The sequence below is a fragment of the Salmo trutta genome, chromosome 18 (genome assembly GCF_901001165.1).
Source record: "Salmo trutta chromosome 18, fSalTru1.1, whole genome shotgun sequence".
Taxonomy (NCBI): domain Eukaryota; kingdom Metazoa; phylum Chordata; class Actinopteri; order Salmoniformes; family Salmonidae; genus Salmo; species Salmo trutta.
In genome coordinates, this window is record NC_042974.1 from 5547406 (window position 1) to 5570278 (window position 22873).

Below are 22873 nucleotides of genomic sequence, written 5' to 3' on the forward strand. Positions count from 1 at the left end.
TCTCTGTCTGGGATAGGGAGAGCGTCTCTGTCTGGGATAGGGAGAGAGTCTCTGTCTCTGTCTGGGATGGGGAGAGAGTCTCTGTCTCTGTCTGGGATGGGGTGAGTGTCTCTGTCTGGGATGGGGAGAGTGTCTCTGTCTGGGTTGGGGAGAGTGTCTCTGTCTGGGATGGGGAGAGTGTCTCTGTCTGGGATGGGGAGAGTGTCTCTGTCTGGGATGGGGAGACTGTCTCTGTCTGGGATAGGGAGAGCGTCTCTGTCTGGGATAGGGAGAGAGTCTCTGTCTCTGTCTGGGATGGGGAGAGAGTCTCTGTCTCTGTCTGGGATGGGGTGAGTGTCTCTGTCTGGGATGGGGAGAGTGTCTCTGTCTGGGATGGGGAGAGCGTCTCTGTCTGGGATAGGGAGAGAGTCTCTGTCTCTGTCTGGGATGGGGAGAGAGTCTCTGTCTCTGTCTGGGATGGGGTGAGTGTCTCTGTCTGGGATGGGGAGAGTGTCTCTGTCTGGGATGGGGAGAGTGTCTCTGTCTGGGATAGGGAGAGCGTCTCTGTCTGGGATAGGGAGAGAGTCTCTGTCTCTGTCTGGGATGGGGAGAGAGTCTCTGTCTCTGTCTGGGATGGGGTGAGTGTCTCTGTCTGGGATGGGGAGAGTGTCTCTGTCTGGGTTGGGGAGAGAGTCTCTGTCTCTGTCTGGGATGGGGAGAGAGTCTCTGTCTCTGTTCTGGGATGGGGTGAGTGTCTCTGTCTGGGATGGGGAAGTGTCTCTTTCTGGGATAGGGAGAGAGTCTCTGTCTCTGGCTGGGATGGGGAGAGTGTCTCTGTCTGGGATGGGGAGAGTGTCTCTGTCTGGGATGGGGTGAGTGTCTCTGTCTCTGTCTGGGATGGGGTGAGTGTCTCTGTCTCTGTCTGGGATGGGGTGAGTGTCTCTGTCTCTGTCTGGATGGGGAGAGTGTCTCTGTCTGGGATGGGGAGAGTGTCTCTTTCTGGGATAGGGAGAGAGTCTCTGTCTCTGGCTGGGATGGGGAGAGTGTCTCTGTCTGGGGATGGGGAGTGTGTCTCTGTCTGGGATGGGGTGAGTGTCTCTGTCTCTGTCTGGGATGGGGTGAGTGTCTCTGTCTCTGTCTGGGATGGGGTGAGTGTTTCTGTCTCTGTCTGGGATGGGGAGAGTGTCTCTGTCTGGGATGGGTGAGTGTCTCTGTCTCTGTCTGGGATGGGGTGAGTGTCTCTGTCTCTGTCTGGGATGGGGAGAGTGTCTCTGTCTCTGTCTGGGATGGGGAGAGTGTCTCTGTCTGGGATGGGGAGAGTGTCTCTGTCTGGGATGGGGTGAGTGTCTCTGTCTCTGTCTGGGATGGGGTGAGTGTCTCTGTCTCTGTCTGGGATGGGGTGAGTGTTTCTGTCTCTGTCTGGGATGGGGAGAGTGTCTCTGTCTCTGTCTGGGATGGGGTGAGTGTCTCTGTCTCTGTCTGGGATGGGGTGAGTGTCTCTGTCTGGGATAGGGAGAGAGTCTCTGTCTCTGTCTGGGATGGGGTGAGTGTCTCTGTCTCTGTCTGGGATGGGGAGAGTGTCTCTGTCTCTGTCTGGGATGGGGAGAGTGTCTCTGTCTCTGTCTGGGATGGGGAGAGTGTCTCTGTCTCTGTCTGGGATGGGGTGAGTGTCTCTGTCTGGGATGGGGTGAGTGTCTCTGTCTCTGTCTGGGATGGGGAGAGTGTCTCTGTCTGGGATGGGGAGAGTGTCTCTGTCTGGGATGGGGAGAGTATCTCTGTCTGGGATAGGGAGAGTGTCTCTGTCTCTGTCTGGAATGGGGAGAGAGTCTCTGTCTGGGATGGGGAGAGTGTCTCTGTCTGTCTGGGATGGGGAGAGTGTCTCTGTCTGGGATGGAGAGAGTGTCTCTGTCTGGGATGGGGAGAGTGTCTCTGTCTCTGTCTGGGATGGGGAGAGTGTCTCTGTCTGGGATGGGGAGAGTGTCTCTGTTTCTGTCTGGGATGGGGAGAGTGTCTCTGTCTCTGTCTGGGATGGGGAGAGTGTCTCTGTCTGGGATGGGGAGAGAGTCTCTGTCTCTGTCTGGGATGGGGAGAGTGTCTCTGTCTGGGATGGGGAGAGTGTCTCTGTCTGGGATAGGGAGAGAGTCTCTGTCTCTGTCTGGGATGGGGAGAGAGTCTCTGTCTCTGTCTGGGATGGGGAGAGTGTCTCTGTCTGGGATGGGGAGAGTGTCTCTGTCTAGGATGGGGAGAGTGTCTCTGTCTGGGATGGGGAGAGTGTCTCTGTCTGGGATGGGGAGAGTGTCTCTGTCTGGATGGGGAGAGTGTCTCTGTCTGGGATGGGGAGAGTGTCTCTGTCTGGGATGGGGAGAGTGTCTCTGTCTGGGATGGGGAGAGTGTCTCTGTCTGGGATGGGGGAGAGTGTCTCTGTCTGGGATGGGGAGAGTGTCTCTGTCTGGGATGGGGACAGTGTCTCTGTCTGGGATGGGGAGAGTGTCTCTGTCTGGGATGGGGAGAGTGTCTCTGTCTGGGATGGGGGAGAGTGTCTCTGTCTGGGATGGGGAGAGTGTCTCTGTCTCATGGGTCATGACTCTGAAATGTCTTGTTCTCTCTCTTGGTTAGTAGGTCTGTTCTTTAATGCGTCTATTTATCTCTCTGCCCCTCCCTTTTCTCTTCATCTCTCTCTCTCTTCATCTGGGATGGAGTTGTCTCTGTCGTCCTCCTATCAGCTAGGTTCTGTGTTGGAGTCCTGATGTGCTCCCTCCATTCCAACTCTCCTAGGGATCTGTAAATGGACTTCCCTTGGGAAGTGTGTCTCCTGGGTCTTGAGAACAGAAAGTTTTGGTTTCTCTGTTACCTGTATCTGTCTTTGGATCTCTCTATATATCTGTCTCTGTTTCTCTCTCATCTCTCTCTCACTCACACTCTCCCTGGGTTCTTTGAATGTCCCTATTTCTCTCTTTCACCCCCCTTTTCTCTTCATCTCTCTCTCTCTCTTCATCTGGGATGGAGTTGTTTCTGTCGTCCTCCTGTCAGCTAGGTTCTGTGTTGCAGTGCTGATGTGCTCCCTCCATTCCAACTCTCCTAGGGATCTGTAAATGGACTTCCCTTGGGCTGTAGGGAGATTGACTAGCTAGCCTGGTGGTTGTTTCCTCATAGGAGTTCACAAGGACATAGCTGATAGCTAGGATTTAATCCAGGCCTCTGCAGTGTTTTAGCACAGCGAGGCTTGTGTTGTTGTTGTTGTTTTTCAGGGTACAGCTAGCTAAACGAGAAGACTAAGTGATAAGGAAAGTAGTGTATGTATGATTATTATTAAAGTATTGTCTATATAGATATACATCAGGCACAGAGAAAGAGAGAGAGAGAAAGAAAGAGGGAGAGGGAGAGAGAGAGATGGAGAGAGAGAGAGAGAGAAGAAAGAAAGAGAGGAAGAGAGAGAGAGAAGAGAGAGGGAGAGAGAGACGGACAGACGGACAGACAGACAGACAGACAGACAGACAGACAGACAGACAGACAGACAGACAGACAGACAGACAGACAGACAGACAGACAGACAGACAGACAGACAGACAGACAGGTTAAGTGTATAGGTAAAGACAGTCTAAATGTAAATGATAAAACCGTGTGTCTTGGTGGATTTAGTAGGTTAGATGTTGTATGATCATGTTAGGTGAGAAGGAAATATATGACTTGTATCTGTGCTGTATCTGTTGTCCTGTCACTGCACAGAAACTTCATATGAGAGGATGTCTCTGAGAACAAATGACAGTAAACTCATCCATTGTAGCATTTCTGTAGATTCATCCATTGTAGCATTGTAGCATTACGTATCGGCCTCACGGCGTTCATCAGAGCTTTACGTACCGGCCTCACGGCCTTCATCAGAGCTTTACGTATTGGCCTCACGGCCTTCATCAGAGCTTTATGTACCGGCCTCACGGCCTTCATCAGAGCTTTACGTACCGGCCTCACGGCCTTCATCAGAGCTTTACGTACCGGCCTCACGGCCTTCATCAGAGCTTTACGTATCGGCCTCACGGCCTTCATCAGAGCTTTACGTATCGGCCTCAGGGTCTTCATCAGAGCTTTACCGTACCGCCCTCACGGCCTTCATCAGAGCTTTACGTACCGGCCTCACGGACTTCCTCAGAGCTTTACGTACCGCCCTCACGGCCTTCATCAGAGCTTTACGTACCGGCCTCACGGCCTTCATCAGAGCTTTACGTATTGGCCTCACGGCCTTCATCAGAGCTTTACGTACCGGCCTCCCGGGACTTCCTCAGAGCTTTACGTACCGGACTCACGGCCTTCATCAGAGCTTTACGTATCGGCCTCAGGGTCTTCATCAGAGCTTTACGTACCGCCCTCACGGCCTTCATCAGAGCTTTACGTACCGGCCTCACGGCCTTCATCAGAGCTTTACGTACCGGCCTCACGGCCTTCATCAGAGCTTTACGTACCGGCCTCACGGCCTTCATCAGAGCTTTACGTACCGGCCTCACGGACTTCCTCAGAGCTTTACGTATTGGCCTCACGGCCTTCATCAGAGCTTTACGTACCGGCCTCAGGGCCTTCATCAGAGCTTTTGTGAGTTTTTTAAAATTAGCACCCTTATGTAGACCTAGCCACACCCACATCCGTTACACACATGGAAAGGGGTTGGAGGCCAAGGAAAAAACAAATACTAAGTGCTACCAAATATAACAATATGCATTTCATAAATATTCCAATAAAATGTGTAAATAAGACATATTAAACACGTCTATAAACCACAATGAGGACATAGCAAGTTTTCATTAATCATTTCTACCTTTAGATTTTGTGGCATAGAGAAAGTCAAGATATCAGACAGGGGAGGTGATATTAATAATACTCTGAGTAAAAGAGAATGTTTTGGGATTTTCACCCTCCAGACATTATTTCCTGAAGGACTTAATGATGAAATGCCTATGAATGTTATGTTGTGAATTTGAACATGAATTATGTGCCTATTTAAGATTACTCTGATGTTTTTCGTACGATGTACCCAATGATTAATGAAAACTTTGCTATGTCCTCATTGTGGTTTATAGACGTGTTTAATACGTCTTATTTACACACTTTATTGGAATATTTATGAAATGCATATTGTTATATTTGGTAGCACTTATTTGTTTTTCCTTGGCCTCCAACCCCTTTCGACGTGTGGAACGGATGTGGGTGGGGCTAGGTCTTTTTATTATATTTTATTTATTTATTTCACCTTTTTTTAACCAGGTAGATTATTTGAGAACAAGTTCTCATTTGCAACTGCGACCTGGCCAAGATAAAGCAAAGCAGTTCGACACAAACAACAACACAGAGTTACACATGGAATAAAACAACATACAATCAATAATACAGTAGAACAAAAGAAAACAAAAGTCTATATACAGTGAGTGCAAATGAGGTAAGTTAAGGCAATGAATAGGCCATGGTGGCGAAGTAATTACAATATAGCAATTAAACACTGGAATGGTAGATGTGCAGAAGATGAATGTGCAAGTAGAGCTACTGGGGTGCAAAGGAGCAAGATAAATATATAAATACAGTATGGGGATGTGGTAGGTAGATAGATGGGCTGTTTACAGATGGGCTATGTACAGGTGCAGTGATCTGTGAGCTGCTCTGACAGCTGGTGCTTCAAGCTAGTGAGGGAGATATGAGTCTCCAGCTTCAGAGATTTTTGCAGTTCGTTCCAGTCATTGGCAGCAGAGAACTGGAAGGAAAGGCGGCCAAAGGAGGAATTGGCTTTGGGGGTGACCAGTGAGATATAACTGCTGGAGCGCATGCTACGAATGGGTGCTGCTATGGTGACCAGTGAGCTGAGATAAGGCGTGGCTTTACCTAGCAGAGACTTGTAGATGACCTGTAGCCAGTGGGTTTGGCGATGAGTATGAAGCGAGGGCCAACCAACGAGAGCGTACAGGTCGCAATGGTGGGTAGTGTATGGGGCTTTGGTGACAAAACGGATGGCACTGTGATAGACTGCATCCAGTTTGTTGAGTAGAGTGTTGGAGGCTATTTTATAGATGCCATCACCGAAGTCGAGGATCGGTAGGATGGTCAGTTTTACGAGGGTGTGTTTGGCAGATGAATGAAGGATGCTTTGTTGCGATATAGGAAGCCGATTCTAGATTTAATTTGGATTGGAGATGCTTAATGTGAGTCTGGAAGGAGAGTTTACAGTCTAACCAGACACCCAGATATTTGTAGTTGTCCACGTATTCTAAGTCAGAGCCGTCCAGAGTAGTGATGCTGGACGGGCAAGCAGGTGGGGGCAGTGATTGATTGAATAGCATGCATTTAGTTTTACCTGCGTTTAAGAGCAGTTGGAGGCCACGGAAGGAGAGTTGTATGGCATTGAAGCTCGTCTGGAGGTTAGTTAACACAGTGTCCAAAGAGGGGCCAGAAGTATACAGAATGGTGTCGTCTGCGTAGAGGTGGATCAGATAATCACCAGCAGCAAGAGCAACATCATTGATGTATATAGAGAAGAGAGTCGGCCCGAGAATTGAACCCCTGTGGCACACCCATAGAGACTGCCAGAGGTCCGGACAACAGGCCCTCCGATTTGACACACTGACCTCTATCTGAGAAGTAGTTGGTAAACCAGGCGAGGCAATCATTTGAGAAACCAAGGCTGTCGAGTCTGCCAATAAGAATGTGGTGCTGACAGAGTCGAAAGCCTTGGCCAGGTCGATGAATACGGCTGCACAGTAATGTCTCTTATCGATGGCGGTTATGATGTCGTTTAGGACCTTGAGCGTGGCTCAGGTGCACCCATGACCAGCTCTGAAACCAGATTGCATAGAGGAGAAGGTACGGTGGGATTTGAAATGGTCGGTAATCTGTTTGTTAACTTGGTTTTCGAAGACTTTAGAAAGACAGGGTAGGATAGATATAGGTCTGTAGCAGTTTCGGTCTAGAGTGTCACCCCCTTTGAAGAGGGGGATGACCGCGGCAGCTTTCCAATCTTTGGGAATCTCAGACGATACGAAAGAGAGGTTGAACAGGCTAGTAATAGGGGTTTGCAACAATTTCGGCAGATTATTTTAGAAAGAGAGGGTCCAGATTGTCTAGCCCGGCTGATTTGTATGGGTCCAGATTTTGCAGCTCTTTCAGAACATCAGCTATCTGGATTTGGGTGAAAGAGAAAAGGGTGGGGGCTTTGGTGGGTTGCTGTGGAGGGTGCCGGGCAGTTGACCGGGGTAGGGGTAGCCAGGTGGAAAGCATGGCCAGCCGTAGAGAAATGCTTATTGAAATTCTCAATTATAGTGGATTTATCGGTGGTAACAGTGTTTCCTAGCCTCAAGCAGTGGGCAGCTGGGAGGAGGTGCTCTTATTCTCCATGGACTTTACAGTGTCCCAGAACTTTTTTGAGTTAGTACTACAGGATGCAAATTTCTGGTTGAAAAAGCTAGCCTTAGCTTTTCTAACTGCCTGTGTATATTTGTTCCTAACTTCCCTGAAAATGTGCATATCACGGGGGCTATTCGATGCTAATGCAGAACGCCACAGAACGTCTACATAAGGGTGCTAATTTTTTTAAAAATCACAAAAGCTCTGATGAAGGCCGTGAGGCCGATACGTAAGCTTATTAAAGATCAGTGATACTATCAAGAGCAGTGTGCAGCATCTCTGTAAACTCATCCATTGTAGCATCTCTGTAAACTCATCCATTGTAGAATCTCTGTAAACTCATCCATTGTAGCATCTCCGTAGATTCATCCATTGTAGCATCTCTGTAAAGTCATCCATTGTAGCATCTCTGTAAACTCATCCACTGTAGTATCTCTGTAGACTCATCCATTGTAGCATCTCTGTAGAATCATCCATTCTAGCATCTCTGTAGACTCATCCATTGTAGCATCTCTGTAGACTCATCCATTGTAGCATCTCTGTAGACTCATCCATTGTAGCATCTCTGTAGACTCATCCATTGTAGCAGCTCTGTGAGGATACGATACTGTCAGAAACAAGGGTTTGTTTTCAATGAAAAGTATGTGTCAACAGTTATGAAACTTATGTGAAGAACCAATACAATCCTCAAGCATCAACATTACATGTTGTTTTTTGTACTACAGGTGTTCAGTATAATCTAACGTCTCTGTGGTGTTTAGAGTTTATAGTAACAATTGATTTGCTCGTCTTGTTCAGATTGTAGCTTCTTTTTTTTTACAGTAAATCAAGCAGTGCTTAGCGTGTTTACATGAACGTGTGTGTAGATCAGAGCTCTGGAGGCTAGGTGATTTATGCCATAGCTCCATACATTAGGAGTCCATTTACCTCTTCAGCACTGGGAGAGACGAGTGGACGACCACAAGGTCTCCGCACCCACCTCCAGGAAATGTGACTGCATCAGTAAATCACGTCTGTCTGTCTGTCTGTCTCTGTCTGTCTGTCTCTGTCTGTCTCTGTCTGTCTGTCTGTCTGTCTGTCTGTCCGTCCGTCCGTCCGTCCGTCCGTCCGTCCGTCCGTCCGTCCGTCCGTGCGTGCGTGTGTGTTCCCGGGCCATGCCGAGAGGAAAGGTGTTATATTCCAGGATGGAATGGAACAATCCATAACAGAGATCCATATTGAGGTGGTGTAGAGGGGGAACAAGCCCCATGTACTAGAGAGAGGGAAACCCACTGTAGACTCTCACAGGGATTGTTTTCATTGTGTTACTGTGTGTGGAGGTAGCACTGCTCTTAAAGCTACAATCCTACATTCAAACAATAACAAAGTGATCACCCCTCCTCTGTTCTGGAAATAAAAAGTTGAGTGATGGGTCTGAAGAAATGTACATTCAAATTCATAGATGTAGCTACTGATGTAAGGCCTGACCATCCATGAAATCAAGTTTTTGGGGCGGCAGGTAGCCTAGTGGTTGTGTCAGTATCCAGAAGGTTGCTAGATCGAATCCTGAGCTGACAAGGTAAAAATGGGTATATATCATTCATTTATAAAACCAAAAATGGATCTAGCAACTAAGGATTCTATCTTTAAATCCACTATGCTTCTTATCATGACTGGAGTTCTATCGCAGAACACTGCTTCTATGGAGCGAATGATGAAGGAGATGACCTGCATGATGGCTGTACGGCACAATGAAACCCAGAACTACCTGTCGCATTGTTCATGTATTCATTCTTCTCTTTTTCAGGATTACCTGCCTTAGTGGTTGCCGTCTCAATGGGATTCACCAAAGCAAAAGGCTATGGGACACCCCAATAGTAGGTTTTTATCTCACTTCTTCCGCCTGTGTCTCCTTGGTAGTTCTGATATTTTGGTAAAGATTATAATGTATAACATGTGGCATTTCCTCATGGTAATCACTGTCTATATCCCAAAATACAATTGTTTTCATTTGTAAAGCCTCATACTAATTGTGTCAATGGTCATTTAAATCAGAATAGTTTCATTTTCAGAAATGTTGGTAAATGAGCTTTTATTGTTTAAAGAACTTATGAAAGAGATTGGTGTGTTTTTTCACTATCTAATCATGGCATGGGTTTATTCAATTGCCAAGGGGAGCCTCACACTCTAGGAGTTTAATAACCAATGTTTCAATGCTGTCTTCATCAGAGCGTAATGACAAACACTGCGGGTCACCACTTTATATGCTTTGAAAGGACACACACACAGGTGTCTGTAATCAATGACACATGTATTGTTCCAAATCTATCACATGATGCTTTCATTTCAGAGAGACTAAGAATCATGTGTTTTTTACTAAATGCTATATATCCGCCTCACTCAGAGAAATAAGTACTTCTACTAGGTGTTACACAGTCAAATGTAACAAATAACTACATTTTTAATAAAGAACTTTACAAATGTTACAATTGTGACATCAGTATTACAAAAATGTAAAATAATAATAATAATATTGCTTCTTTAATCAGAACAACAGTTTTTCAGCTGTGCTAACATAATTGCAAAATGGTTTTCTAATGATCAATTAGCCTTTTAAAATGACAAACTTGGATTAGCTAACACAACGTGCCATTGGAACACAGGAGTGATGGTTGCTGATAATGGGCCTCCTGTACGCCTATGTAGATATTCCAATCAGCCGTTTCCAGCTACAATAAAAAATCTGCCGTTTCCAGCTACAATAGTCATTTACAACAATGTCTACACTGTATTTCTGATGAATTTGATGTTATTTTAATGGACAATGGCTTTTCTTTCAAAAACAAGAACATTTGTATAGTAACCCCAAACTTTTGAACGGTAGTGTATTGTAAAACATTTACATTTGACATTTTAGTCATTAAGCAGATGCTCTTATCCAGAGAGATTACAGGTAGTGCATTCATCCTGAAATAGCTAGGGGGACAACAACATATCACAGTTAAAGATATTTCGTTCCATCTAAACAGTGGATATATGTAGCGTTTTGCAAAAAAATATTGTTTTATTCACATCTAAAATCTATGAATGAAAAAAATCTGAGAGCAGTAATATATAAACAACATGAAGGTACCCACATGCAATGATTTCTGATGAAAAAACAAATTTGTGAAAACTTGTTTAGGCTAGGCTAGGGTGAACCCTACAAACCTGACAAACCCCCAAGACAACCCCAGTGGGCATTTTAAAAGATTCTGACAATCCCCCATTTCCTCCTGAGTTGTGTCCCAGCTGAATACTAGTACATAAACAATGTTTTAAAACTCTCGTTAGCATTTTATTCCCCAGTAAAACTTTCTGAAGCAGAACCACAGCATATGCTAGTACTCCCTTTACACTGGAGGATAACACAACTGTATGCAGCTGTGCACCATTAAGTTGATGTGATTCTGGGGTTTCATTTCTTTGTGGGAGTTGGTTCGCTAGCTGATGTCTCCTCCTCTCCTCTCCAATCCTCTCCTCTCCACTCCTCTTCTCTTCTCTTCTCCGCTCCTCTCCAATCCACTCCTCTTCTCTTCTCTTCTCACGCTCCCTCTCCAATCCCTCCTCTCCACTCCTCTTCTCTTCTCCGCTCCGCTCCTCTCCTCTCCACTCCTCTTCTCTTCTCTTCTCTTCTCCTCTCCTCTCCGCTCCACTCCTTTCCTCTCTTCTCTTCTTCTCCTCTCTTCTCCACTTCACTCCTCTCCCTCCTCTCTTCTCTTCTCCTCTTTTCCGCTCTTCTCCTCTCTTCTCCTCTCCTCCTTTCCTCTCATCCTCTCTCTACAGCTGCTGGCTATCTCTAGAAGGTGGTCTCCTGTATGCCTTTGTTTGGACCGGCAGCAGCAGTGGTTCTGGTATGTATTATAGTATTACAGTACTGCTGATTAAAGTAGATATATTAGTATTACAGTACTGCTGATTAAGTGTGTATTATAGTGTTACTTTACAGCTGATTACAGTGCATAGTATAGTATTACAGTACTGCTAAATAAAGTATGTATTTTATTGTTACAGTACTGCTGATTACAGTGTGTTTTATAGTATTACAGTACTGCTGATTAAAGTATGTATTATAGTGTTACAGTACTGCTGATTAGTGTGTTTTATAGTATTACAGTACTGCTGATTAAAGTACATATTATATTATTACAGTACTGATAATTAAAGTAAAGTGTTACTTTACAGCTGATTACAGTGCATAGTATACTATTACAGTACTGCTAAATAAAGTATGTATTACAGTACTACAGTACTGCTGATTAAATTATGTATTATAGCTTTACAGTACTGCTGATTAAAGTATGTATTATAGTATTACAGTACTGCTGATTAAAATATGTATTCTAGTATTACAGTGCCTATCTGCTCATTAAAAGGGAGAAGGCTTGCAGTATCATTGTATGTTTAGGTTTAGTACTATTCAAGGTTGAAGGTGTCTTAATTATCCATACATAATATTGGTTTGCAGGCAAGATGAGCATACAGTACATACAGTACATACTATCACATATAAACATAGACACGAACATAGGCTACTCATTCGTTGCCTTGTTGGTTATTCATGTAAATGTACATTTTGTAAAACTGTAAGTGTTTGCTGAAAGAAAGGTCAATTCTTAGTATTTACTACAAACACTGTCCACACTCTTAGAAGAAAAAGGTGTTATCTAGGACCGAAAAGGTTTTTGGGGCTGTGCCCATAGGAGAACCCTTTGAAGAACCCTTTTGGGTTTCCATTGAAAAAATCTTTCCGCAGAAGGTTCTACATTGAACTCAAAAGGGTTCTACCTGGAACCAAAAAGGTTATCCTATGGGACTAGCCGAAGAACCCTTTTGGAACTATTTTTTTCTCTTTTCAAACTCTTTTTCGCTAAGAGTGTAGCCCTCCCTTCCAAAATCTTGAAATGTTTCATCAAAGCAGTAAGCACTGATTCACTGATTAAATTACATTCAAAATACTTGATTTATCCCACAAGGGGCAATTATTGCAAATCTGATGTTACAGTGTTGGAGTTACTGTTTGTCTAAGGAGGGTGATTTTGCTTTTGAAAATAACAGCAGCTGCTGTCAGACAGACAAAGCCTCCCTGAGGCTCTTGTGTTGGATTGAGGGGAACATAGAGGTCTTGCGAGTTAGTAAATGTAATGTCAATGCCATGAGTAAGCCACACAGCCCCTAGATGTCACATTACAACAGAGGAGAGAAGAATAGAGGAGATAGGTCATAATAGAGGAGAGGAGATCATAATAGAGGAGATAGATCATAATAGAGGAGAGAGATCATAATAGAGGAGATAGATCATAATAGAGGAGATGGATCATAATAGAGGAGAGAGATCATAATAGAGGAGAGTGATCATAATAGAGGAGAGAGATCATAATAGAGGAGATAGATCATAATAGAGGAGAGTGATCATAATAGAGGAGATAGATCATAATAGAGGAGATGGATCATAATAGAGGAGAGAGATCATAATAGAGGAGAGTGATCATAATAGAGGAGAGTGATCATAATAGAGGAGATGGATCATAATAGAGGAGAGAGATCATAATAGAGGAGAGAGATCATAATAGAGGAGAGAGATCATAATCATAATAATTATTGAAATGGAAGTGACCCCAATCCTGCCTTGTTCCCCCTCTATGAAAATGTAAATGTCACCCTTCAGACCTTGACAGTGTCCTCTTAGTCTAATGGAGTTGGGTTGGTGAGTGGGAGAGCCAGGTCTGATTCCCACCAGTTAAACTGCTTTTCTCTATAAACAGTGGAATGTGAGGGAGTGTAACTAGTTATATATTTTCATTCGTCTCTGGGATTCAAACAAGCAACCTTTCGGTTACTGGCCCAGTGCTTTTAACTGGTAGCCTACCTGCCGCCCCATATGACTAAATATATTCAGGTTTCCCTCAGGTATATGACTAAATATATTCAGGTTTCCCTCAGGTATATGACTAAATATATTCAGGTTTCCCTCAGGTATATGACTAAATATATTCAGGTTTCCCTCAGGTATATGAATAGATATATTCAGGTTTCCCTCAGGTATATGAATAGATATATTCAGGTTTCCCTCAGGTATATGAAAAGATATATTCAGGTTTCCCTCAGGTATATGATTAGATATATTCAGGTTTCCCTCAGGTATATGATTAGATATATTCAGGTTTCCCTCAGGAATAGATATATTCAGGTTTTCCCTCAGGTATATGAATAGATATATTCAGGTTTCCCTCAGGTATATGAATAGATATATTCAGGTTTCCTCTCAGGTATATGATTAGATATATTCAGGTTTCCCTCAGGTACATGATTAGATATATTCAGGTTTCCCTCAGGTATATGATTAGATATATTCAGGTTTCCCTCAGGTATATGAATAGATATATTCAGGTTTCCTCTCAGGTATATGATTAGATATATTCAGGTTTCCCTCAGGTATATGAATAGATATATTCAGGTTTCCCTCAGGTATATGAATAGATATATTCAGGTTTCCTCTCAGGTATATGATTAGATATATTCAGGTTTCCCTCAGGTACATGAATAGATATATTCAGGTTTCACTCAGGTATATGAATCGATATATTCAGGTTTCCCTCAGGTATATGATTAGATATATTCAGGTTTCCCTCAGGTACATGAATAGATATATTCAGGTTTCCCTCAGGTATATGATTAGATATATTCAGGTTTCCCTCAGGTATATGATTAGATATATTCAGGTTTCCCTCAGGTACATGAATAGATATATTCAGGTTTCCCTCAGGTATATGATTAGATATATTCAGGTTTCCCTCAGCATATGATTAGATATATTCAGGTTCCCTCAGGTATATGAATAGATATATTCAGGTTTCCCTCAGGTACATGATTAGATATATTCAGGTTTCCCTCAGGTATATGAATAGATATATTCAGGTTTCCCTCAGGTATATGATTAGATATATTCAGGTTTCCCTCAGGTATATGATTAGATATATTCAGGTTTCCTCTCAGGTACATGAATATATATGTGAAGGTATTCCTTCTCTATGAACAGGTCAACATGGTGATTGGCATCTTGGTGTTCAACAAGCTGGTCTCCAGAGACGGGATTCTGGAGAAGAAGCCGAAGCATCGAGCTGGGTAAGAAACCACCCTACAGCAAAGATATAGAATCTCTATTCTATTATATTTCTATGACCTGTAGTATGTCTGAAGCAGCTGGGTAAGAAACCACCTACAGCAAAGATATAGAATCTCTATTCTATTATATTTCTATGACCTGTAGTATGTCTGAACCAGCTGGGTAAGAAACCACCTACAGCAAAGATATAGAATCTCTATTCTATTTTATTTCTATGACCTGTAGTATGTCTGAAGCAGCTGGGTAAGAGAGCACCCTACTTATAAATACATGTTGATACACAACAAAGACAGACAGCAACTAGTTATACTTCCTTAATTAGGTATACTTCCTTATATGGACATTGAAACACTCCAGGTTGGCTGGAGGGTTGACTGTATAGCTCTCCTAAGATCTTCAGTGGTCTACTTCTCCAGTCCTTTAGTGTACATAGTAGTCTGACTCCTCCTCACCACACATTCACACAGACCCTCTGGATGTGTTCATTTTCCAAATGGAGATTAGGCCTCGTTCTTTACTCTGGCTGATGGGAGAACATTAGAGGCATCAACATAAAGAGGTCACATCTCTCTGGGGGAGACGGTGTGTGTGTGTGTGTGTGTGTGTGTGTGCGTGCGTGCGTGCGTGCGTGCGTGCGTGTGTGTGTGGGGAGAGACAGTGGGAGACGTGGCAGAATCAGTCCATAATGAAAATGGTTTAAAACGCTCACCACCCACAGGTCTCCAGATTGGCCCTGAGTACTACTAACGAGATACAGAGTTGGAATGCTTTATTTTCTGTCGTCTGGTTTATACTTGGGCTAACAACATGTCTGTAGACCACTAGAATGTGACAACTGTCCACGGACTGTCCTTAGATCTACTGTAAACCAGCCTTATGTCATCTTGCCATGTGTGTTAAAACACTTTGTCCCTGCCTGACTACTACTAGTGTGATAGAGAAAGTTGGGATGCCATTCCTAGTGATGTTTTTTCACTAAGGTCATTTTATGTGTTCATCTTGATGCGTGTTAATCCCAAAGCCCTCTACAACACCCACGTTAACACATGTCTGTCTGGAAACTGCTAACATGAAAAGTTGTGGGTGCTACTGTTTTTCCTGAACCCTTGTGTTGTGTTGAGGTCTGTGGGACCCATTTTCAATGTTTACTAAAAGAAAAATGCAATTAATTATTTTTTCAATCTGGACTCTTTGGCCTTGGCTCATTTTCTGTGAAGAACGTGTAAAAGAACACATTTCATTGAGTGCAACACTGTGTACCCCCCTACACATTTATATTACATATGAGTGTTCTGGTCCACCGGACCCCCCTACACATTTATATTACATATGAGGTGTTCTGGTTCCACCGGACCCCCTACACATTTATATTACATATGAGGTGTTCTGGTCCACCGGACCCCCCTACACATTTATATTACATATGAGGTGTTCTGGCCCACCGGACCCCCCTGACACATTTATATTACATATGAGGTGTTCTGGTCCACCGGACCCCCCTACACACATTTATATTACATATGAGGTGTTCTGGTCCACCGGACCCCCCTACACATTTAAGTACATATGAGGTGTTCAGGTCCACCGGACCCCCCTACACATTATATTACATATGAGGTGTTCTGTTCACCGGGACCCCCCTACACATTTATATTACATATGAGGTGTTCTGGTTCACCGGAACCCCCCTACACATTTATATTACATATGAGGTGTTCTGGTCCACCGGACCCCCCTACACATTTATATTACATATGAGGTGTTCTGGTCCACCGGACCCCCCTACACATTTATATTACATATGTGGTGTTCTGGTTCACCGAACCCCCCTACACATTTATATTACATATGAGGTGTTCTGGTCCACCGGACCCCCCTACACATTTATATTACATATGAGGTGTTCTGGTTCACCGGACCCCCTACACCTTATATTACATATGAGGTGTTCTGGTCCACCGGACCCCCCTACACATTTATATTACATATGAGGTGTTCTGGTTCACCGGACCCCCCTACACATTTATATTACATATGAGTGTGTCTGGTCCACCGGACCCCCCTACACATTTATATTACATATGAGGTGTTCTGGTCCACCGGACCCCCTACACATTATATTACATATGAGGTGTTCAGGTCCACCGGACCCCCCTACACATTATATTACATATGAGGTGTTCTGGTCACCGGACCCCCCTACACATTTAATTACATATGAGGTTGTTCTGGTTCACCGGACCCCCCTACACATTTATATTACATATGAGGTGTTCTGTCCACCGGACCCCCCTGCACATTTATATACTTATGAGGTGTTCAGGTCCACCGGACCCCCCTACACATTTATATTACATATGAGGTGTTATGGTCCACGGACCCCCCTACACATTTATATTACATCTGAGGTGTTCTGGTCCACCGGACCCCCCTAACATTTATATTACATATGAGGTTGTTCTGGTCCACCGGACCCCCCTACACATTTATATTACATATGAGGTGTCTTGGTCCACCCGGACCCCCTACACATTTATCTTACATATGAGGTGTTCTGTCCACCGGTTCCCCCTGCACATTTCTAATTACATATGAGGTGTTTCTGGTCCACCGGACCACCCTGCACATTATATTACATATGAGGTGTTCAGGGTCCCACCGGACCCCCCCTACACATTATATTACATATGAGGTGTTCTGGTCCACCGGACCCCCCTGCACATTTATATTTACATAGAGGTGTTCGGGTCCCACCGGACCCCCCTACACATTTATATTACATATGAGGTGTTCGGGTCCACCGGACCCCCCTACACCATTTATATACTATGAGGTGGTCAGGTCCACGGACCCCCCTACACATTTATATTACATATGAGGTGTTCGGGTCCACCGACCGAGGGTAATAATAGTGTGGAAAAGTGTATGTGTAGGTGAAAACCAGTACAATGTAACAAAACGGTTTGCTGTGTGTTTCACTCTGTCTTTCTCCTCCCTGGGCCTGCTGTTTCAACTAGCACCAAGAACCTGTTTATCTCCCTGCCTGTCTGCCTGTCTCCACTTTTCTCGCACTCTTTACCCTTTGTAGTGTGTGACACTATCAAACTACAACTACAAACACATTATTTATTTATTGTATTTTTTTATTTACCTTTCACTAGGCAGGTTCTTGCGGGAACTGCACGATGTTATTACAATATATTATTTAGATATATTATTTCGATACATTGTCCCCAAAAAACATTTTTCCAAACTCTCCCCCAGCCAGGTGCAAATTGGGTGAGGAACACAACAGATAAATAGCTTTGCATGTGTGGCTCCTTACCACAATCAATCAGTATGGCAAAAATATCTCTGCTCAGAGAGACTTCAAAATAATTTTTTGCAGAGAGAGAAGCTAGTGTGGAAGGAGTGTTTTCCACTTTGGAAGATGAAGAATTCTTCCGAATATGAGGATCATGTCTCTGTCAATTCAGAGTCTGACAGTGAGTTGGAAGAAGAGGATGAGATTGACCCCAGGACCAGCCCGTCAGCAACCAGCCCCAGGACCATCCGGTCAGCAACCAGCCCCAGGACCAGCCCGTCAGCAACCAGCCCCAGGACCAGCCCGTCAGCAACCAGCCCCAGGACCAGCCCGTCAGCAACCAGCAACCAGCCCCAGGACCAGCCCGTCAGCAAACCAGCCCCAGGAACAGCCCGTCAGCACCAGCAACCAGCCCCAGGACCAGCCCTTTATAGAATCTTATAGAATCAAGATCTGGGCTGACTGTGATGCTGCTTAATCATATGTGTGGAACTTGCAAGTGTATACGGGTAAGTCAAATGGAGGAGTCCCTGAGAAGAACCAAGGGATGCAGGTTGCCCTGGAAGTGACACAGTGACTCCGTGGCCATAACATCACATTCGATAACTTTTTTACTTTGCGCTAGCTGGGACAGGAGCTCCTCAAGAGGAAGCTGACAATGGTAGGATCAAAGCTCCCACCTCAGCTGTTAAATACACGGAAGAGGCCTATCAATTCCTCTAAGTTTGTGTTCACTGCCGACACGTCCCTAGTGTCCTACAGTGGGGGAAAAAAGTATTTGATACCCTGCTGTATTTGTAGGTTTGCCCACTGACAAAGAATGATCAGTCTATAATTTTAATGGTAGGTTTATTTGAACAGTGAGAGATAGAATGACAACAAAAAATCCAGAAAAGCATTTTCAAAAATGTCTATAATTGCTTTGCATTTTAATGAGGGAAATAAGTATTTGACCACCCTCTCAATCAGAAGATTTCAGAAAAATGTGGTACTCATGAGTACGTCTGCATAGGGATGGGAGAATCTGTGGCCCAGGAACATCAGAAACCAGAAATGACAATGGAATTACAATGCTACAGAAGGATGGGGTGGACTAGACAAATGGTGACTGGCTACAGCTGCAAAAGAAGAAACCCTCTGCTGGCCACTTGTGATATTCTTCAACAGCTTGGACGTACAACGCGTTTGTCATCTGGATGGCGTTGAACCCAGACTGGAACAGAGGGAAGCTCCAGAGGAGACGGCTTTTTCTCGAGGAGCTGGGAAAGGCATTGGTAAGACCTCAAATCCAGAGGAGACAACATATCCCAAGGACCCAGCTTCTGCAGCCATCGTGAGGAGGATTCAGGAGGAGGATGCTGATAAAAATCACATTTATTAACAAAAACGAATAGTACTTGTATAGATAAATGTGATCTAGTAGAGTTGAATGTCTAATATTAACCATGTATGCTGTCTGTATTGCTTGTAACTGATATAAGTCAACATCTAAGTATTAAGTATTTTTTACCTAAATTGTTATGGCTGTATTGTTTTAAAAACCCAATAATGTTGTGGGTCCATCAGACCCGCAGACATTGGGTGAATAACAAAAACATGAACACCACACAAGGGTTAAACACACTGACAAATTGGCCCTGGCTACTACTAATACGATAGAGAACGTTGGGGATGGTGTAGTGCTGCTTCTTCACTACTATCATCACTAGTGTCCACATGTTGTATGATAGAACAGAAGGGAATTCTATGCTAGTCATAGTGCTGCTTCTTCACTACTATCATCACTAGTGTCCACATGTTGTATGATAGAACAGAAGGAATGCTATGCTAGTCATAGTGCTGCTTCTTCACTACTATCATCACTAGTGTCCACATGTTGTATGATAGAACAGAAGGAATGCTATGCTAGTCATAGTGCTACTTCTTCACTAAACACTATTTCCTGTTGTTTTGTTGTTTGTTGTCCCACAGACCGATGAACGAGCCCCATACAGGGTTAACTCTGAAATGTGCCAAATGTGGCGTGGTGTCCACAACAGCTCTTTCTGCAACTACAGCCAGCAATGCCATGTAAGTTCTCTCTTACAGTACATCAATGCCTGGCAGTGGAAATTCATGAGATTAGCTGTATGTGTCTGTGTGCATGACTGGTCTGATGGTGTGTGTGTGTGTGTGTGTGTGTGTGTGTGTGTGTGGTGTGTGTGTGTGTGTGTTGTGTGTGTGTGTGGTGTGTGTGTGTGTGTGTGTGTGTGTGTGAGTGCGTGTGTGTGTGTGTGTGTGTTGTGTGTGTGTGTGTGTGTGTGTGTGTGTGTGTGTGCGTGCATGACTAGTCTGATGGTCTGTGTGTCTGGACCAAAACCTTGGAAGATCTACTGAGAATTAAACAGGACAGAATATTTGTCCTTGCGTAGATAGCTATATTTCTTCCTCAACAGAGACTGATGGTCTGGAGAAACACCTTCTTAGACCTATAGTAGAGTACAGGGCAGTCAGACAGTAATGTTAGACCTATAGTAGAGTACTGGGCAGTCAGACAGTAATGTTAGACCTATAGTAGAGTACTGGGTAGTCAGACAGTAATGTTAGACCTATAGTAGAGTACAGGGCAGTCAGACAGTAATGTTAGACCTATAGTAGAGTACAGGGCAGTCAGACAGTAATGTTAGACCTATAGTAGAGTACTGGGTAGTCAGACAGTAATGTTAGACCTATAGTAGAGTACTGGGTAGTCAGACAGTAATGTTAGACCTATAGTAGAGTACTGGGCAGTCAGACAGTAATGTTAGACCTATAGTAGAGTACTGGGTAGTCAGACAGTAATGTTAGACCTATAGTAGAGTACTGGGCAGTCAGACAGTAATGTTAGACCTATAGTAGAGTACTGGGTAGTCAGACAGTAATGTTAGACCTATAGTAGAGTACTGGGTAGTCAGACAGTAATGTTAGACCTATAGTAGAGTACTGGTAGTCAGACAGTAATGTTAGACCTATAGTAGAGTACTGGGTAGTCAGACAGTAATGTTAGACCTATAGTAGAAGTACTGGGTAGTCAAGACAGTAATGTTAGACCTATAGTAGAGTACTGGGTAGTACCACTGTAGTAGTCTGGCAAGGCAGTAATGTCTTCTATGATCTGATGTGTGCCAGGTGGTAATGCAGGACCTTACCTTAAACTCTATCCCCTGTCTCCCCCTTTCCCCTCTCCCACCCTCTCCTTCCCCTTGCCCCTCTCCCGACCCCTCTCTCCCCTCCCTTCCTCCCTCTCCCGCCCCCTCCCTACCTCCCTCTCCCGCCCCCTCTCTCCCATCCCCCTCTATCCTTCCCTCCTCTCTCCCTCCCTCTCCAGGGCCTCTCTGTGGAGTTCCTGTGTGGTTCTGCCTCTGCTGGCTCTGACCTGGATGTCTGCGGTGCTGGCCATGACAGACAAGCGCTCCATCCTATTTCAGATCCTCTTCTCTGTCTTCGACTCGTTGCAGGGCTTTGTCATCGTCATGGTGCACTGTATCCTGAGGAAAGAGGTAAGGAAGAGAGAGGGAAGAGGGAGAGAAGAGGGAGAGGGAGGTATTGAGGAAGTGAGGGAAGGAAAGGGAGGGGGAGAGAGGAGGGAGGTATTGGGGTAGTGAGGGAAGGAGGGGGGAGGGGGAGAGAGGAGGGAGGTATTGGGGTAGTGAGGGAAGGAAAGGGAGGGGGAGAGAGGGAGGGAGGTATTGGGTAGTGAGGGAAGGAAAGGTGAGGGGAGAGGAGGGAGGTATGGGAAGTGAGGGAAGGAAAGGGAGGGGAAGAGAGGAGGGAGAGGGAGGTATTGGGGAAGTGAGGGAAGGAAGGGAGGGGAAGAGAGGAGGGAGAGGGAGGTATTGGGGAAGTGAGGGAAGGATGGGAGGGGAAGAGAGGAGGGAGGTATTGGGGTAGTGAGGGAAGGAGAGGGGGAGGGGAAGAGAGGAGGGAGGTATTGGGGTAGTGAGGGAAGGAGAGGGGGAGGGGAAGAGAGGAGGGAGGTATTGGGAAGTGAGGGAAGGAAAGGGAGGGGAAGAGAGGAGGGAGAGGGAGGTATGTTTTCAGAAACTAAAATACACATTATATATAATATTATACTAATGTCAAGTGCTCTAATACATCCCTTTCTGTTAACTTCCCCTCCCCTTTTGGAAAGTAGCTGTAATCACTGTGAGCAAGGTCAAGAGGTTACAGCAGGAACAATAGAGGATGTTTTCAGAAACTAAATACACATTATATATCATATTATACTAAATGTCAAGTGCTCTAATATTACTTCTATGGTGCTTCACTTTCCCCAGGTCCAAGATGCTTTCAGATGTCGTCTCAGAAACTGTCAGGACCCCAGAAAACTGTCAGGACCCCCTCAACGCTGACAACACTGGAACTTTCCCCAACGGTCATGCTCAGATTATGGTACGATAACACCAGTACTGTATAACCCTCAACCCAGTGCTGGCTGGTTTCCATTTTCAATGGGGAGGACAGGCTGGGGTAATGGCTGGAACGGAAATAAATGGAATGGTCTCAAACACATCAAACACTTGGTTTCCATGTGTTTGATACCATTCCAGTTAATTCATTCCATCCATTATTATGTACCGTCCTCCCCTCACCAGCCTCCTCTGCGCTCAACCAAAGCCTATACCTGCTTTTATATTGAGACAAAGGAGCAAATCTACATGTTCACGAGTAAAATGTGAATTGATGTCAATGAGACTAAGTTTGAAATTGCACCCTATTCCCTATATAGTGCACTACTTTTGACCAGGTCCAATACGGAATAGGGTGCCATTTGGGACACATTCCAAGTGAAAATTTCATTTAAATGGGGGTTAGGACTTGCTTCTAACAGCTGATTCACACTATAGGTCTGAACTGAACCGTACTGTGCTGGCTCTGGCTAGGAGACATTCTTTCACATTGTCCTTTCCAGTATGTTTCCAGCAACTGTGGTGGATGCCTAACCAGGCCAGCGCAGTACGGCTCGGCAGGGATCGCCTTGGCTCAGCTCAGTGTGAAAAGGGTATAGTATTACATACCCTCAAGACAAGCCTTCATAGCAGGGTTGGGGT

The 22873-nt window shown here is 44.6% G+C and overlaps 1 protein-coding gene across 1 annotated transcript in view; it reads left to right on the top strand.

Moving 5' to 3' along the window:
• The window catches only part of adgrb3 (adhesion G protein-coupled receptor B3), a gene marked incomplete in the record, with an annotated part of 281919 nt that overhangs the window by 193379 nt on the left and 65667 nt on the right, over positions 1-22873 (top strand). Inside the window, 1 exon segment of the mRNA XM_029697579.1 lies at positions 9143-9212. Coding sequence (XP_029553439.1) covers positions 9143-9212 — 70 coding nt within the window.